At 37.2% G+C, this 20000-nt stretch overlaps 1 protein-coding gene across 1 annotated transcript in view; it reads left to right on the forward strand.

The window, feature by feature from the left end:
• Positions 1–20000, forward strand: part of tox2 (TOX high mobility group box family member 2) — a 144200-nt gene that overhangs the window by 99179 nt on the left and 25021 nt on the right. Inside the window, 1 exon segment of the mRNA XM_077197658.1 lies at positions 15954–16187. Within this exon segment, the coding sequence (XP_077053773.1) occupies positions 15954–16187 (234 nt within the window).

Raw genomic sequence — 20000 nt, forward strand, 5'->3', positions numbered from 1 at the left:
TTATGCCAGTCATTGTCCTTGTTTTGTTCTTGTTTAGTCACTGTCGTCTTATTGTTTACTGGAAAAGGAGCAGCACTATTGGGGAAGGACATTAGTTGTTGCTTGGAAACTAAGTGATTTGATTTGAAGTCAGCATATCTATAGTATATCCATAATGTCCTTATCGGAGCGAGAGGGAAACAGGAGACACGGGAGAGGAGGAACACGGAGGTGTGTGTCTGATGGAACAGGAGCCACGGCAGATAAAGGCCTGTTTTATGTATCTCATTTTGTCACTGGCTTCTTTCATACCTTATCAAAGCATGAAATCACGTTCATATTCCTGCAATTGTATCTGGACACACATCAGCTGACTGTGGAGAACGTGCTGCTCTTTCATTGTGTCCTCGGTCATGTTTTATTTGTGTCTCGGGTGTTTCTCATAAAATAAGAGGATACAAAAAGAGACCCAAACAAGAAAATAAGGTTGTCATACAGTCAAAGTATAGATCTGATGTGGATATACTGGGTTATTAAACTCAAACGAAAACCATAAAAAAAGCATCGTAGTTACTGGAAAACAAAATAAATGTTATTAACCTATTTTAATTCAGCTTATTTTATAGCACATCTTCTGTGGGGCGTTTATTATATATGATATATGAATGTGTTACATTTTATATAGAATTTTTTCAAAAGCGTATATGTATGTGTAGTAGCCAATGAGAGGGGGGGGGGGGGGGTATTTTGCACGACGAATCAACATCAATGGACAGTTTTTAATGTTTTATCAGACAATAACGACTCAAGATGTTGCTTTAGTATAATTTTTGGGACAATTAGGGGATTCGGGACAACAGATTAGATTTCGGGACGTCTGGTCACCCGACTCATAACAACTATAATGATCGAAAAACAAACACTGATATGAGGCTCATATCATTTGTTCTGATTTAAAATCTGACTTTTGATTCCAGGCAAATCTGAGCACAGTTTGAGATCTGAAACTCTAGACGAGACTCATAAAAACTCTTTCATTTCTCATCTGAGTTCGGTTTCTCTGAGTGTCAGAAACACTTGAGATATTAAAGAGCTGTAATGATGTGGCTTATTGCTGTCCGTTTATTCGCGGTCTCAGCAGTGTCTCAGCACAGATCTATAAAACATAAGGATCTGATCTCGCTCGCTGTCACACACACGTGCCGAGCATGTGTGAAGAGTTAACACACTTACTAATCATCCTTAAATGAACCTAATTGTTGCTGCGACACCCCGCTGAGTGTGTGTGTGTGTGTGTGTGTGTGTGTGCACGGCTTCTGCCTCAGGCTTCTTTTCTCATTAGATGTTGTAGAAATGTTCTTTCTGCCGGTTCCATGTGTTGATACGGCCGTCTCTCTTCTTCCAAAGCCATTTCGGAGCTGTCATGTCAAACTCAGACTTCAGCCCAAACAAGATGAGGTTGGGAAATATATACGCTCTGTTCCAAAACACAGTGAGCTGCCTTGCTGTCTAAATAGGCAGCTGCCTATTCGTCATTGGCGTAGTGCTTTATAATTGTTGTCTTACGCCGCCTTCACACTGGCGGTTGAAATCAGCTTCGTTGATTCTGTCAGTGTCCGAATGTACAATTCTGTATGATCTCTCTTATTAGAGACATAAATAGAATTATACATACAAGAATTATGCAATTATATTACATACATTTAATTATAGCCTACATTTTAATTGTATTAACTGGCCTAATAACGTTAGAAAATCATGCAAATGAAAAAATGACTTAACTTATCTTTATAAAATCATTATTTATTTTATTAAAAGTTAACAATTCAGGTTTGTTTATCAGTGGCATAGCAACGCTAACTCCGCTTCCGGCTCATGGGACCTTATTTCGGGAAAAATATGTATGGTAGTTATGGAAGCTTGTTTCCGCCATAGAATGAAAAATAAAAAAGGTAATTGCGACTTTTTATCTCACAATTCTGACTTTATTTCTCAGAATTGCGAGATATAAAGTCAGAATTGCGTAATATAAAGTCGCAATTGCGTGTTATAAAGTCATAATTGTGAGATATAAAGTCAGAATTGCGTAATATAAAGTCGCAATTGCGTGTTATAAAGTCAGAATTCTTAGTTTTCTCTCTCGCAATTCTGACTTTATAACACGCAATTGTGACTTTATATCTCACAATTCTGACTTTATAACACGCAATTGTGACTTTATAACACGCAATTGTGACTTTATAACACGCAATTGTGACTTTATAACACACAATTGCGACTTTATATCAAGGCAAGGCAAGTTTATTTATATAGCACATTTCATACACAATGGTAATTCAAAGTCCTTTACATAGAAGAAATTAAAATAATCAAAAGAAATCAGAATAATTAAAACAGTTTAGAATAAAAGATAAAATACAGAAATAACCAAATGAAATCAGAATAATTAAAACATAAAATAAAATACAGTGCAAACAGTCGGACGAACAGTGGCGCAGTGCTCATTCAGTAAATGCACAGTTAAACAGAAGTGTTTTGAGTCTGGATTTGAATGTGACTACTGTAGGAGCACATCTGATCTCTTCACATCTGATATCACGCAATTCTGACTTTATATCTCGCAATTCTGAGAAATAAAGTCAGAATTGTGAGATAAAAAGTTGCAATTATTATTATTATTTATTTATTTAGTGGCGGAAACAAGCTTCCATAGGTAGTCAATGGCGAGAGACAACTTCTCTTTTTATTCCGTCTGAACTGTGCCCTGAATTACACATATGATGTTTGTCGATTTAAAAGATAGTTATGAAAGTCACAGTTTGTCCTAAAACAGAACATTTAGTTTTATGTGAAAATTGCTCAATGAACGACATCTCTCGTCTCGCACTATGTACGTCACCAAGCTCGTGTGTGTGTGTGTGTAGTCTGGTACAAAACACACAGCATGACGGCGTAACGTTACGATTATAACGTTAGACTATAGAAATGACAGATGTTAGCTTCAGTAAAGTTAGCTTCATTCAGTGAGAGAAAAGGTATGACGTCACATGCGCGCCTTTTGGGTTTGTAGTCTTTGTAATTACGTATTTTCAGTCTTATACCTCAACAGTTTTACATCAAACTGCGACTTTCTTGACTTTAAAATGCATCTTTTAAATTGACAAACATCATATGTGTAATTCAGGGCACAATTCAAACAGGATCCAAATATTTGTCTCTCGCCATTGACTACCATACAATATTTTTCCGAAATAAGATCCCATGATGCTCCACCGAAAGGGGAGGGACTTAGGCCTTGTGTCCACCAAAGCGTATTTAGCCGTCTGAAAACGCTGGACGCTCTGCTGAAAACGGCTAGCTGTGGGCACTTGAGAGCATTTTGGCAGCGCTGCATTTTTTCAGTTGAGACGATTCGTTGCTATGATACAGAATATCCACAGCACAGTTTACTTGTAACTGATTTCGTAGATAATTTGTTTCATACTAAAAATGTATTTGTCATCCATTTTGTTCGGTTAGCCCTGCTGGTTGACGTCGTTGTACAGAAAGAATGTTGTGACAGTTGGTCGGTGTGATATTAGTCCCGCCCCTCCTCCACTCTGATTGGACGGCTGTGTAAAAAGTGACAGTGATGAGCGCAGCGTTTTACCCAAAGTTGAACAGTTTTCAACTCTCGGCGACCAGTAAAAAACGCCGGGCGCTCCGCGTTTGAGCGTTAAATACACGCTCAGCGCCTCGTTACGCTCATGGCGTTTAAAAAACGCAGCGCTCCCATTGAAAACAATTGAAATTATACGCCAGCTGCGTGAAAAAAGGCTTTGGTGGACACACGGCCTTAGGGTCTCTATAGGAACCGTCCGTAGCCTTTCGCAAGAGTTCAATTTTTTGAACGCATACGGATGACCAACTGACGGCCGCACTCGTTCGGACCCGTTTCGGACCCATTCGCATGAATCTCCATATGAAATGAATGACTTCCGGCCGTTTCGGAGCCGTATCGGAGCCGTATCGGAGCTGATTTCAACTGCCAGTGTGAAGGCGGCGTTAGGCCTTCGCATCAGGTCTTGTCATGTTCAGAATGGAATATTAGCGCACTGCATACTACACAGTGCACACTGCATGCTATTTTTTAAAAACACTACGCATTATTCCATGATGAAGATTTCAAACAGTATGATACATAGTTGTCATGTGACCTCCAGTTATTAACTAAACATTTAAAATTATTTTATATTTTAATCATTTTATTTATTTTACATTTTTAGAATTAAAATTGTTCTTTTACAATTTATTACATTTAAATACATTGAAGTTGAATTATTATTTTCTATATTAATTTACTTTTAGATTTTACATTTTAACTAAAATATTTTTGTATATTTGTTTTGCATTAGCTTTTTATTTTTATATTTTCATTTTAGTAATTTTATTATGTGCTTTTGCCCTTGTTATTATATCTTTCGATTTTTGTTTTACATTTTAGTAGTTCAACTTATTTCAGGTAGTTTTTTAATCCTTTTAAGCTTAGCTAATTTATTTCAGCTATAATTCAATTTCAGAAAATAATTTTAATAATCTTAGTTTTAGTTTACACTAACACCGCATAACACACACACACACACACACACACACACACACACACACACACACACACACACACACACACACACACACACACACACACACACACACACAAATATTAGAAATAGTTAGAATTAAACTATTATGGATTCTTTCAATACTGAATGAAATACAAACATGTGTATGATCAACAGTTTTCTTGTGTTCTGTGCAGTGCATTCTGGGATTGGTCTCTCTGTGAAGGATGCATGTGATGCTGCTTTAGACCAGCGGTCACGTCGAGAACGCTCCTGTGATCAGTCTTTACACACTATCTGACTTCCTTCTTCAAATCTGTTCATTGTACAATAAGCCAGGAATGGTTTATCAGCTGTGTAATTACAGTGAGATGAAGACGGTGTTGTGTCCCGCTGAGACCGTAAAACACTGACCGTCCTGTAGGTTTATAGTGTTAGCCTCATTACACACACACACACACACACAGATAACCACCGTCTCTGCTAAAGCCTTTGTTTGTTAGCTTGTTTGTCTTGTTTGTTTGTTTTTCCTCCCATCTTGGTCACATTTTAAAGACGTATTGAGCGAAACCGCGTCGCCGCACCGAGGAATCTTATTAAATGCATGAAAGTGAATTTGTTGTTCTGTTTCAGATGAACACATGTGCATGACGGCGCTGTCGTGACGGTAATGAACACGTCGAAAGACCCTGCTAGTCTTTTACAGGCGAAACGCTTTCGTCGCTCCCCTCAGATTTACATCCCAGTTAATTGAATTGGAATATGATGCAATAAAACTGTCCCAGCCATGAAATAACGGTCCAATCAAATTATTTCAATTGTTGCCTCCAGTCTCCTCCTCCCATGAATGTTACTAACATTAAGAGCTTGTGAAAACTGAATTGCATTTTTGTGGTTTTCAGTTCGTTCAAAGATGCGGGATGTTTCTTCTGGAAGACCTCGGACTTCAGATTATTGACAACAACATTTCAATTCTATCAGCTTATGTTATTGATTGTCAACAGTTAAAAATAACATAATTTGCATTTATTCACTAGGAGAACAATTATAAGGATCAATTATTGTGTTTTTACACACACATCTTGCTAAACAGGCTAAACAATTTTGACTTATTGATGGATTTTATGTGCTTAATAGTGAGTGTTTATCACCTCTGAGGTTGCCATAATGTTTGTATAAAATCATATCAGCTTGTCTGCAAAATTTTAGTTTTCGTGTTAGATGGAAAATCTGATGTCTTTCTCTTTTGAAAAAAAAGTATCTCAGTGTTTTTTGAGCATCAAATCATATTATAGTGATTTCTGAAGGATCATGTGACACTGAAGACTGGAGTAATGATAATGAAAATTCAGCTTTGATCACAGGAATAAATTACACTTTACTATATATTCACATAGAAGACAGCTGATTTTGAATTGTAATATTTCACAATTTTTACTGTATTTTTGATCACATAAATCCAGCCTTGGTGAGCATAAAAGACAAAAACAAAATGAAACATCCGACAGAACCTAAACTTTTGAAATATATTATATATATAAATATAATATATATAAATATATAATTTTTTTTTACATTTATATAGCGCTTTTCTCAGCACTCAAATCGCTTTTACATAGAGGTGGGAATCTCCTCACCACCAATGTGCAGCTCCACCCGGATGATGCGACGGCAGAACACACACACACACACACACACACACACGCACGCACACACTCAGACACACACACACACACGCACACACTCACACACACAGACACACACACACCAGCTTACTGGTGTAGAGGAGACAGCGATGAAGTCAATCAGTATATAGGGATGATTAGGAGGCCATGATGGACAGAGGTCAAGGGTCAAATGTGTCCAGGACACCGGGGTTAGACCCCTACTCTTTTTCCAAGGACATCCTGGGATTTTTAATGACCACAGAGAGTCAGGACCTCGGTGTAACGTCTCACCCGAAGGACGGTGCTCTTTGACAGTGTAGTGTCCCCGTCCCTCTACTGGGGCGTTAGGACCCACACACACACACACACACACACACACACAGGGTGAGCGCCCCCTGCTGGCCTCACTAACACCTCTTCCAGCAGAAACCTGGTTTTTCCCAGGAGTCTCCCATCCAGACACTGCCCAGACTCAACCCTGCTGCGCTTCAGTGGGCACCAGTCTTGAGCTACAGGGTGATACGACTGCTGGCTTTTTACATCTTAACAGAGTTCTTTGTTTAATTTAGGTTTCGACCAATAAAAGCAGTCAATGGTTGTAAAGTACAGAGCTATGATGCATTGTGGAAGCAGGTTGTCTGAGATCTCTGAGGTGAAGCTGATAACAGTGCTGATGAATGAGGCATGGAAAGCCCGTGCTGATCTGTGTGTGTGAGTGTGTTGTGAATGGAGCCGCTCTGTGATGTGGTGTGTTGAGGTTTTACTTCAGCTCGGAGTTCAAAGACCAGCGCTTTGTAACCGTCTCTCGTTTACACGGGCTCTCAGAGATGAAACTCGCACGTCTTCGGGGAGGACAGGTTGCGTTTGCTTACAGATTTAACCAGCGCTTGATTTATAAATTGGCCGCCTTATTAGCACCCGGAGCGTTGTTATAAATGACCCCCGCGGGCATGGAGCGAGAGATTCAGAGAGCGAGATGCGCTGGGTTTCATGTTCTGCCCTCGAGGCGAACGAGGAGTCGCGGTGAGGGCAGATCTCGATGAGATTCCCCCCCGCCCGCGTGTTTACGGCTCCAGCACGAGAGATCAGTCTCCAGCGCTCGGCTAATTAAAGCTGCCATGGCCGCGAGCCTGCCGGGATAATGTTCTATTATTATAGTCATTTGTTTCAATTAACCGCTCTGTGATTTTACAATAGCAACTGTGAACCTGCGTGGAGTGAGCCATCACTCCCAACAAGATGTCTTCAATCAGAGGCAGCGGGCCAGAGAGATCGCTTACCCATCATGCCTTGTGCTTCGGGACTCATTTTACACTGGGCATCTGAATCACTTACAATACAGTTCTGCGGTGAAATGCAATGCTTTAAAAAAAAATGCATTGATGTTGAGAGATTGCTAGTGAATTTCACAAATAAAACATGATTTTTTTTAAAATATTTTAAGTTTGACTGGACGCATGATCTTTGGCATTAACAACTATATATAACACCAATACGGTCCCACGGTGAAATGCAATGCATTAAAAAAAAGAAAAAATTGGTGTAGAAACCATTTTCACACAGAGACTGCTAATGAATTGCACGAATAAAAACGTGAAATTCGAAAATATTTTAAGTTTTATCACTTTTTTTCTTTAGTTGTCAGACTCGTTTAACACTGGGCATCAGAATCACTTACAACGGTGAAATGCAATGCATTAAAAAAATGCACTGATGTTGAGAGATAGATGTTGGAGATTGCTACTGAATTTCACAAATAAAACATAACATTTTGAAATATTTTAAATATTGCATTGCGAAATGCAATGCATTATAAAATAATTGGTGTAGAAACTATTTTCACACAGAGACTGATGGTGAATTGCACAAATAAAAACGTGAAATTCGAAATTATTTTAAGTTTTATATAACTAAGTGTCTATTTTGGTTTGTTGCATTTTGCACTTTTTTTCTCTAGCTGTCAGACTTGTTTTACACTGGGCACCAGAATCACTTACTATACGTTCCCACAGTGAAATGCATTAAACAAAATGTATGTAGAAACCATTTTTACTCAGAGATTGCTAGTGAACTTCACAAATAAAACCGTGAAATTTAACAATATTATAAGTTTGACTGGACGCTTGATGCATGAGTGTCTATTTTGGTTATTTGCATTTTGCACTTTTTTCCTCTAGCTGTCAGAACAGACCTGTGACCCATTTTAGGGTTGTGACCCACTAGATGAGCACCAGTGGCCTAGATTCACTCTCATTGGCTGTGTTCAGAATGCACTATTGCAATATTTACTATTTTTGCATAATCTAATATAGTCCGATAGGAGTCGGAAACATCAGGTATTACTTAGGATTTATTTGTTGCATTAGGAATGCAGGGTCAAGTTGAGCACATTGCATTGTGGGATACAGTATACAGTGTGCTCTTGTTGTGTACTGCAAATTAAGTAGGCCATCCGCATGCAAACTGCAGAAGTGTCTATTCTGAACACAGAAACTTAATATAACTGAATAATTATGTGGCCTGAACAGTTGTCACATGAAGCAACACGTATACAGTACGATTATTTTGGTGTAGTTATTTAGGAGGTTATACTGTCAATGCATGATAATTCATGTAAAAAAATACAATTTTCTGGATCCTATAATTTTCTGTCAATCATTAAAAGACACATGACGCATAGAGAATAAGATTTACATTAGATGATCTACTGTATTCAATGGCAGAAGAGTATATGCATACTTGATGAATATCAGTTGTGGATATGACCTCAGATTCATTACAAGCGTCTGTTTGGCCTGGTTGAGGAGGTTTCGCAGACAATAGCATTCAGATATCACACACACTCAATGCGAAGCTCATAATTGGATGGCGGTTGTTATTTGGCTGTGATGAACAGCGAGTTCAAAGAAGAAAAGACACAACCGAGGAACAGGAAATGAAGTTTCTCTGCTGAATGAACAGAACGTTCTGTGAATTGGTGGGTGTGGAACGAGTCTTAAACGCTTTCCGTTGCAAAAAAACCTTTTTCTTAATCAGTTAATCACATTATCAGTGTTGTTTTCCAGTGACATTAGATATTAAGTGTTGCTGCCAGAGAAATTGAAAAAAAATTGTGGTTTAAAACAAGAAAATGATTCGCTATAAAGTGTTGAGAAAAACGTAACCATGTAAAGCCTGACATGAAATAATAATAGTGAGAAAAATCTTTTTTTTTTTATTGAACCTTAAGACAAAAAAGCATATTTGTTCGCATCATATTTTATGCATCAGGCTTTTATGGCTCATATAGTCGGATATAGTGAGAATATGGAGAAAGGAACAGCTCAATTTTATTCAGAGCAAAAATATTCAATTTATTCAAATGGACAAAAAGTAAGATCAATAATGTAAATAAATGAGATTTTTATAACAGTATAGCAGATACTTACATAAAATGCACTCAATATCTGCCAATAATATGTATTTGTAAGATTATATTTAAATGCTAAGTTTATGATCAAAGCCTGTAGTTTTAAAATATATAATGCAATGCAATACAATGATGATTGAGAGATGAACAAATAAACCTTCCTCAGAAGCCTGATGATCATATTTGATGCTCATGAATTTTCTAAAAAATGATGATTGATAATTAAGAAAACCGAAGTTGCTTCAATCTAGTTATTCTTACATTTACTTGATAAAAATCAGTGCAGACTTCAGATCATAAAGACACGTGAAGCTCGAGCTGAAGGATGTTTGTGCAATTAAACTAAAATACTTTTCCTAGCTAAAACAGTGTAAACTGTCAATCAGAGACGGAAGGACTGGAGGAGATTGAGTGCGACAGGTTTATCAGATCATGTTGATCATTTACAGGCTTTAGATATTCATACGCAATGTACTGTAAATCATTTGCGCCCATGAACATGATATCTCAGTCAGAGCCGTAACCAGACACCATCCCCCCTATCAAGGTTTATACTATTTAGCAATTAGCATACAGTACCTATGGCAACCACTAACCTTTGTGAGACTGTTTCATGATGTTTGTACAGCCATCCAGCTGCTTTATATAGCCTGAACACATGACTATTAGAGAGAGCAGAGCAGGTTCTCTCTCTCTCTCTCTCTCTCTCTCTCTCTCTCTCTCTCTCTCTCTCTCTCAACAAACAGCATTGCAAACAAATATTCAATATGTCATCTAAATGTGCAGTAAGCAGCCAGAAGACAATATATTGTTTGTTTAACAATTCACGTCGACTGCTTTGTCTAAATTGACAGTAAAGAGAGAAGTCGTTTGCTGAAGGTGCACGTCTTTATTCTTTTGATTATAACCGTGACTCCAAATAAATTGAAAGCAAATGTGGTTTGAAATAACAGGGCCGGACATGCTCTCACAAAACAATTGCTCGTTTGCCGATTTCGTTTTGCTTAGAATTGCTTATTTTAATATGAATTTTTGGGAGCAATGGCTTTAGAAAATAATAAAAGTCTAATGTTAAAATAAGAGATGAAACGGTATGGTAGACTCTGTTTGAAGGACAGTAAATATTGATGAATACATCTTTTGTTTTTTAATATATCCTTTTCTACAGATCTGAGTTTGATCTATGTGTATTTGTTGTCTATCAAACATTGACAGTTCATGTTAGATCAGGTCCATTAAACTATCTTTACAGATACTAGTCAATGTATTAGTTGAAATTAATAGACCCCTTTTCAGTTGGTAAACATGGTGACGTTTTTCTGTGGGCGGAGCTTAGCTGGTTGCAGAACGATCCCTCTGGCCGCTTCACTAACGTTAGTTTGCAATTTTTGTTAGCTTGTTTTTTAACAATGACTGGAGAAAATCTGATTTTATCTTAATGTGTAAGGTCACTCACTGTCCAGGACCGCGATTGTTATTTGCAAAAGTTAATTTTAACAGACGGAACCAGATTGGCTGACCCGACCCATACACGCTCAGGCAATGGATGGACGATCTGACAGGATTAACGTTAACGCTAGGCTCAGTCCTACACCTATCCGATAGAGAAACCGAGCGTAAAGACATACTGGGGTCATATTTATCTTTAGATGCCTATAACTATGTGATGAATGGTCACGTGCAAGACTTGTGTGGTACGATCCGCAGTTCTGCCTAGCCAGCGCCAAGAAGACGTCAATGTAAAGAGTGACATTACGGTGCAATTTTAATGATGTGAATATTTTCTAGAAATAAAAATTCCAGATACAGCATATTCATTTTTCATTGATTCTTGCACCCAACAACACCACAAGATGACATTTAATAATAATAATAGTAATTTAAGCTCCTTATTATGTAGCCGAATCTGTGCTGGTTTGTATTGGCCGCCTGCAGTTTTCCCTTTGTTTTGCCTCCAGCTAGCGCCGCAACGTAATTGTGACGTTGGCTCGAAATTGGTCTATTAACACTTACTAAAATTAATAAATGTTTAAGGCCCATTCACACAAGAACGATAACATTAACATTAACGATATAGATCCACACCACTACTGTAACGGCACAGAGAAACGATATAGTCGAAATCACTTTCAGAATGATTTTTCCAGCTGATGAATAATAAAAACTCTGACAGCCAATCAGAATCAATCCTGCTTTTAAGAGCTCGAGCATTTAAAGCGACAGACGACAAAACTGCAGCACTTAGTATAAACCGAACGCTGATTTATACATCGTTATAGTTATCGTACTCGTTGTCAACAGACCTTTAGAAGCATTTTTAATTGTTAGTTAATATAAACACATGTATGTTAATGAACAGAACCTTAATTTAAAAAAGTGTTACCAATGAACTAAACTAAAAATGATGAGTTGATATTTTGACGAGTTTTATTTTAAAGGTAATAATTTTACTAAGATAATTAATTATTTCTATGTTACAATAAGTCAAATCATCACAGAAGTACTGGGATAAAAGATTATAGTTCCGATGTAAATACTGATCAAAATATAGTGAACCACCTTTTGAAAGTAACATGGTGCTTTAAAGGGTAACTTAACAATAAAACAACATTTTTTAGTTAATGATCTGTAAGAATGGAGCTTCATAAATGCTGTCCACTGATTAGAGTACATTTTTTGACATTTGGGTATAAAGTGTTTTAATTTTCAAATATATGGTGTAAAAACGTCTGAGTGCTGCCCTCTTCAGGTTAAACGGAAAGCATCTGCAGTAGGGGTACTCTCTGACGTAGAATACTCTCTGACATCACTCGGTCACGCCCTTGGTGCGAGCTCACCACGCCCTTGGCAGCCCCTGCTATAAAAGCATCTGGTTCCGTCAAAACTACTGTATCGAGTCAGGAGTTGGAATTACAAGTATTGAAAACGATCAGGATAGATACTGTATATATTAGCATCTAGTTAGCATAGCATTTATATAGTTATTTAGATTATTTCGTGTAGCCTAGGTAGTTAATCTCGCCTATCGCTCCAGTGTGCAACCTGCATTTTACGTGGGATTGCTTCTCCAACGCAATGGAGGTGGAAATGGGCTTCTCCACACAGCTCGCGCTGCCAAACGCTGCTCTTCCAGCATGAACTCCACCACCGCAGCGGCGTCATGATGTGAGTGAGCATATATTTTTAATCACAATTTATGTTCCTTCTTATTAGGCTAAAGTTAATCCTCTGGTGTCGACAAACGCGCCGGCGCGATTTGCTGGTTATTTTTTTCACATGGCAGCAAAATATATTGAACGTAATAGTAATAATAATCCTGGAAAAAATTAACTCAAAATGACTGAATATAAGAATAATCAGATGCCGATCGCGATGCGGGAGTTAAGACCGCAGTTTGAGCTGGTGTCCACAGACAATTCACCCTCCTCCACTTCAGGTGAAGGTGGGGGAGAAAAGTTCTCGACTTCAAATGACCGCTCTGTTGCAAAGCTACTTCCGTCACTCCATTTTAGCTAGTTTCACAGCAGCTGTCACTGCGGGTCTCAGGGACACGCCCCCCCCGTTCAGCCCCGCCCTCTATCCCCGCTGGGCTCCGCCCACTTTTCCAGCATTTTTCAAATATTGCCAGTGGGTGGAGTCAGGCTTTGACCAGGGGTTTAGTTACCCTTCAAATAAACGATTGTATCATTACATCGTTACGCCAGTAGGTGGCGACAAGTGACTGTTAAAATGCATTCGTAATTCAATCATTAATTCAAGAGATTCGTTCAAAAAACGCTGATTCATCCAGTAATGAAACAAGTGAAGTATTTATGAGTGAGTCATTGAATCATTCATTCAATCCTATTGTTTTTAATTACTCAGAGTAATTAAACATTTTAAATGGACTGTAGCAATTAACATTTTGTCAGAACCTCTAGTAAATTACATGTTAATTTGTTTAGTTGTCTGTTCAGAATTGTGGGAGAACGTTTGAAGCTAAATAAATAAATAAAAATAGCAATTTATACAGAATTGTGCAGCTGTAATCTATGCAAATGGTTATTTTGTTGAGCTTTCCGGAGAATTGCATCTGGTTGTGTACCTGGCAGGTCCCTAAACAGAAAGAGAGATAAAACACAGTTAATCGTGTGCATTTTTCTCATTTTATTATATATTTTTTTTGCATAGCCTTTTCTCAGCACGAAATGGGCCTGTAATTCGAGTCAACACTATTGAAATGATATTCAGAATTTCAAACGGGACGAGGGCGCCGCAATGATGCTTTGGAAACAAATACCATAAATTATTCAGCGAGAGAGAGAGAGAGAGAATAGACTATGATAGATTGGTGGTTTTCGTGGTTGACTGCGGAGTCGTCCCGGTACCTTTTGTCCCAACAAAGGTTCCAATCACAGAATTGGGCCTTAATATGAAAATTCGCTCAGTGAGCCCATTGGCTTCTCTCTCTCTCTCTCTCTCTCTCTCTCTCTCTCTCTCTCTCTCTCTTTCTCTCTCTCTCTCTCTGTCTCTCTCTTTCTCTCTCTCTCTCTCTCTCTCTCTCTCTCTCTCTCTCTCTCTTGTCTTTTGTGTGTTGTGCGCCCAGATTAAAGAAGAGGGTGATGCTCTTGGCCGGCAGCGGTTGCTATGGAAATGGGGTTGCCGTCGCTATGATAGGCCATTCATGTTTGATTAATTGGTTTTTCAATGCTTCTTGGTTTGTGAAAGCCCTTAAAAGAGCAACTCCACGGAAAATGGAAAATTAATGGATTCTCTCTCTCTCTCCCTCTCTCTCCCCAACATTAAAGCTATTTCGTTGCATTTGAAAATTGAACTAATGGTGTTGCTGAAATTTGATTTGAGGTTGGAGGTTGTGTTTGGGCTGCTTTTGGAGGGGCTGTTGAGTATTCGAGATCTGAAACGTATAAATGAGGAAAGCCTTTGTTTCAGCTCTGCTTTTGTGCCGACACATAGTAGGATGTCCTGTATATTCCAGGCTAATTCAACTGAGAGCTGCTCGCACTGTTCGTTTGTGGATTTCGTGCATTTTTCTTGCTCTTTCATTTTAAATTTCATCTATTAGCAAGTCTTGAGAGGTTAATTAGCACTATTACAAGCTCTCGCTAAGATCATAGCCGCTACGCTAATGTTTACTCTGCCCAGACCTCTCTGACTTCATGAATCATTTTAAAAGCACACAGTTGATGTTTAATTCAGCTCAACTCGTGAATGTTGCATGGAGCTAATAAATGCAAGTTCATCAACTTTCTCTATATCTCTTTCTCTTTGATTCGTGGCTGGCTAAGTATTCCTATTTATGTGTAAATGAATACATCCGTTCGCAGTCCTGCCGTCGACATCCGCTCACTTCTCCTGATGAGATGCTTTTTGAAGAGCAGCCACGGAAATGAAACATGGTGAAATATCAAAATACCAGAGTTACAGATGCTCAGTTTGAGAGGATTCTGTATTTGAGAGAAATTAGAACAGTTGCGTTTTTAGCAAATTAACTAAGTTTAGCATTTCCTGGTTTGAAAAAGACTATCCTTGTATCTTTTTTGTTGTTGTTTTTGCATGGTATAAATGTACTAATGTATGTAAAACAAAGAGTTGCATCATCACGTAGTATTTTAGCATCTTATTAACCACTATCAGGTTTAACCAGGTGCAAAATGCACTAAAATATTAATGTACAGTTGCAAGATGGAGGATTGCACCATGCAAATTGCATTTCGCTCTTCTGTATATACAGTAGTTGTGTATATGGGTATTTACTCAATCGTTTATGCATATATGATTTATGTCTTATGTGGTGAAATCTTTCTGTTGTTTTTAAGTGTCAAGTCATTAATGTGGTTGCTTTGGGATTCTTCCGGGTTGAGCGCCAATGGCGTTGTGGCTTTCTGAAGTAGCTTTGAAATTCATGCTGAGAGAAGTGCGGTTGATGACTTACAGTAAATGATGTTTATCTATCTAGATCACTCTCTAATCTGTTTATGATATAAGTCAGGCTGAAACTATAAAGGACACTTTCAAAACCCCAGGGTTCAGTTGCATTGCAATTTTGCATAGCGTTGTATATCTACGGCCTCTTTAAATTAGGCTAATGCATTGAAAAGAGCTTTATTTTGTAGTCATCATAGAATGAGCTTACCTTAACCTTAACTAGACACCAATAATCAGACGTCTGCTTCAAATGGTGAGGGAAGAAGCGAATATCTTTTTAAAGGGGCAGAAAAGACTAAAGGCGAATTGGCCTCAATTGGTTATTTCTTTTCAAAATTCCTCGTAGTAAAGTCTGGTCTTCTTCTCTCACCCTAGATGCCGGCGTTTGCGGGGCAAGCGGGCAGTTATTACCCCCGTGCCCACCACAGCCCCATGCTAAACAGATCTGCCCGGATACTGCCCCACCCCATGAGCGCCCTGTCCCAGCTCAGCTCTCAGATTGGCCAAGGCTCCTTTACACACGGTTCCCCATCATCGTCAGGAAGTCAGTCAGCCACGCCCTCCCCCTCAAGCTCCGCCCAGGAAGAGGAAGCAAAGTACCACTCAAAGGTACATCAACGTTTCCTCCAAAGATCTGGCGTTTTACAGAGCGATCGGCATGAAGTTGCACGTTATTCAACAGTGGAATGCAGCGCCGACTTATTTTTCCTCATGCATTTTCTCCTTAGAAAGACATTTCTTAATGCATTGTGTATCATAAACATGTTCTTCTTAGTTAAACTTATGTTTGCTTAAAATAAGCAGTATTAATTTATACACCTTGGAATGTTAAAAATATATGCAGAAATTACTATTAACTGAGATTAATTCATGCTGCAAAATTATCGTTAGTTCATTGCATTAGCTTATTGTTAAGCATTAGTGATGACTATCGATTTGTAGTCAATGATTGTAAGATTTACTCTCGATTTTAAAAGTTTAAAGTTAAATTAATACTTTTTATTCTGCATAAACACATTCAGTTGCTCAAAAGTGACAGTAAACAACGTTACAAAAGAATTGAATGCCGTTCTTTTGAACTTCCTATTCATCAAAGAATCCTGAAAAATAAAATAAATCAGGGTTTCCAAAAAAATATAAACTGTTATCAACATTGATAATAATCAGAAATCTTTCTAAAGCATCAGATCATCATATTATAGTGATTTCTGAAGGATCATGTGACACTGAAGACTGGAGTAATGATGCTGAAAATTCAGCTTTGATCACAGGAATAAATTACACTTTACTATAATATTCACATAGAAAACAGTTATTTTTAATTCTAATAATATCTCAATTTTTACTGTATTTTTGATCGATGCAGCCTTGGCGAGCAGAAGAGACTCTTTCAAAAAAATGAAAAAATCTTGCTGACCCACAAAGTGTTTCACGGCCAAAAACTAATTATAATAATTATTTTATTTGGTTAGAGAATCATACATCCTCATCAGTGAATGACCTCAGAGCTCATGGCAGGTCTGAAAGGTTTATCTATCGAAAATAATGAATGTGATTTTTACTTCCGGAGACGTCTGTCGCGCGTTATAAAGGAGCATAAATGGCAGACGAGAGCTTGGAGAATAATTTCCTCTCTTTATTTAAAAGCAACTTCAGTGTGAATGTTTTCCGTGCGTCTCAATAGTGTTTACAAATCTCTGCATTTTAACTTCACATCTTGACGTCTTTTGTTCACTGTGATTTGCTGGCAAAAACATGTTTCTCTCTCTCTCTCTCTCTCTCACTCACTCTCTATCCTTCTTTTCATTTTCATTGTCCCAGAAAACCAATTACTCCTGCTTGTCCGTCATCCTCTCCTTTTATTGGAAGTGTCAGTTTGAATTTAATTTGAATGTTGCATGTAATGCGCAGGCAGCTCGAAATCCCTCATTATCGCAACGCTGCATGCTTAATTGGATTGGAGAATACAAAGAGTGAATTAACTTACATGATGTTTAAATTACATTGTTCTTCAGCGAGCTTATGGAAGAGTCCGGCCTAATGCTGCACAAAGTCCGGTGCAATTATACCTGGTCCGAGTAGATCTAAAGCCACTCTGTTGCCAGTCAAAATAAGTCAGAAGTCTTTCAGTCATCCTGGTGGATTTTAATAATAATGCCGTCTGGACCAAGTGAACAATTCATTCCCAGTGGAAATACTTGTGCTCCTCGACACATACAAACACACGCTAATGCATTTAAACTCTGTGACACTGACACAAACTCATTCATCCTGCGTTTCATTTTCCTCTGGAATGTGCCGTGCGCTTATGGAGGGCATGTGTGTTTGTTTACGCTTAATCAAATTAAATGTATATAAATCTGAAGCATTTAGATTCCAATCTATTCCCAGAATGCATTACCTGGCGTGGGCGTGTGTGTGTAATTGACATGTGCTGTGTATATTTATGCACGTGTGAATGTGTGTGTTTTTGCACACTAATTGAATCCAGGAGTCTTTAGTTTGGAAATATGCAGCTGTGCACGTATTGGCGTCACATGCACACACATATGAGACATGTTTGAATGTGGAGTATGCAAAAACACATACAATCATGCACATACTACTAGTGTATCAAAAACTCTTTATCGTGATACTCTAACGCACGCAAACTCGTTTTCACATCGAACACAAAGCAGAACATTGAGAGCGCACATTGGATTAAAGCAGCATTGACAAACTTTATAAAAGTCTCTTCTGAGGGTTGTTATCGCCACACTAAGACGAGAACTCGTGTAAAGTATGAGGAACCAGTGCACTGCACTACATACTCAACATATTCACTATCCAAAAAAAACATTGGACTGACAACATGTTTGGACTTGATTCAAATCAAATCCTCACTCTGCGTTTTCCACAGTTCGGAGAGAGACATATGCTCAAGTCAAATCACATATCAATATTTCTGGTATGAAATTGTATTAATTCATATTGAAAACATAGTTTTGGAATTGAAATTGTTTATTTACTGTGTTGATGTATTTCCTGGAAGTTGAGTCTTATTTTGCAGAACAATATTTATTGAACTAACATTAAATTATTGTTAGTTAACTTCAAATAACAAATTAATAATAATAATAAAAAAATATATATATATATTAATGAATTATTAAGTAATCATATAGTAGTATATATAATAATATTAATAATAATAATGTATAAGAATAGTCTTTAATATTTACTTTAATATTTTATTTTCTTCATAATTTCAAAAAAACTATATAAAGCTTTGAATAATATAATTTAATTCTATATATATGATTACTTGTTTAGTAATATAAGTCTAGTCTTTAGTGTTTACTTTTAAATTTTTCATTCACTTTTTTCATTTTATTTTTCAAAGTCTAAATATATAACTTAGTATAATTTAATAATAATATATGTATATATAATATTATATTTTAACATATTCATGTATATTATTAATGAAGTAATATATTAATATATTAGTATATGTAATAATATATAATAATATATTAGTATAGTCTTTAATATTTACTTTTTCATAATTTCAAAACACTATATACAATAACTTATATTTAATTATATATATATAAGATTGAATAATAAAACTTAATTATATAATTGTAATATATATATATTATATGTATTTATTATTCATATATTAATATAAAAGTCTAGTCTTTAGTATTTACTTTTTAATATTTCATGTTCTTTTTCACATTAAAACAAAAATCAATTGTTTCTGAGTTATCACGTGCTAGTTTATGATTTCATTTGATCTTGAAGACTCGTTCTGACTGTCTAATGGCACTAATGTTGTTTTGCGTGATCATCATCATGTAAATCACATGTAAAGTCAGACGTGAATGGAGATTTTACTGCGGTCTGTTTTAATGGAGCATCAGCCAGTGATTCATGCTACATTTCCTCTCTCTTCAAATTAGTTTCTCTTTTTTGGTACATTGAAAATGCTGATGAGAGAGAATGATGTTATCTAACCATCAAGTTCTGCCCTAGAAACCTCGTTCACTCGTTTGCTTTAACTCTTCTGTGTTTTCAGTCCTGTTAAAGACAAAGATGTATTGTTCACCATTCTTTATTTCTCTCTCTCTATCTCTGTCCGTATCCTCATTTCTACTCATTTAAATAATGTAATTGTGTTTCTATTTTAAATGCACCATGGTTTTAGATGAAGAACTGCATATTAGTGTGCATCAGACATGAGATGATGCAGCACTGATTCAAATGGGATATTAACAACGTCTGCTGGACTCTGCATTAAGAAATCAATTTCAGCCGCAATGTTTGAGCGTTCAGAAGAGAGTCCATGAACTGTCAGAGTAGATTACAGCGCCGGCGCTTGACTGAAAGCATTCTGGAATCCAGTGCATCCCATTTTTATTTCATGATGTTTGCAGA

This window comes from Siphateles boraxobius, unplaced genomic scaffold (genome assembly GCF_051911475.1).
Source record: "Siphateles boraxobius isolate OS27281-9 unplaced genomic scaffold, OSU_SipBor_1 41, whole genome shotgun sequence".
Taxonomy (NCBI): domain Eukaryota; kingdom Metazoa; phylum Chordata; class Actinopteri; order Cypriniformes; family Leuciscidae; genus Siphateles; species Siphateles boraxobius.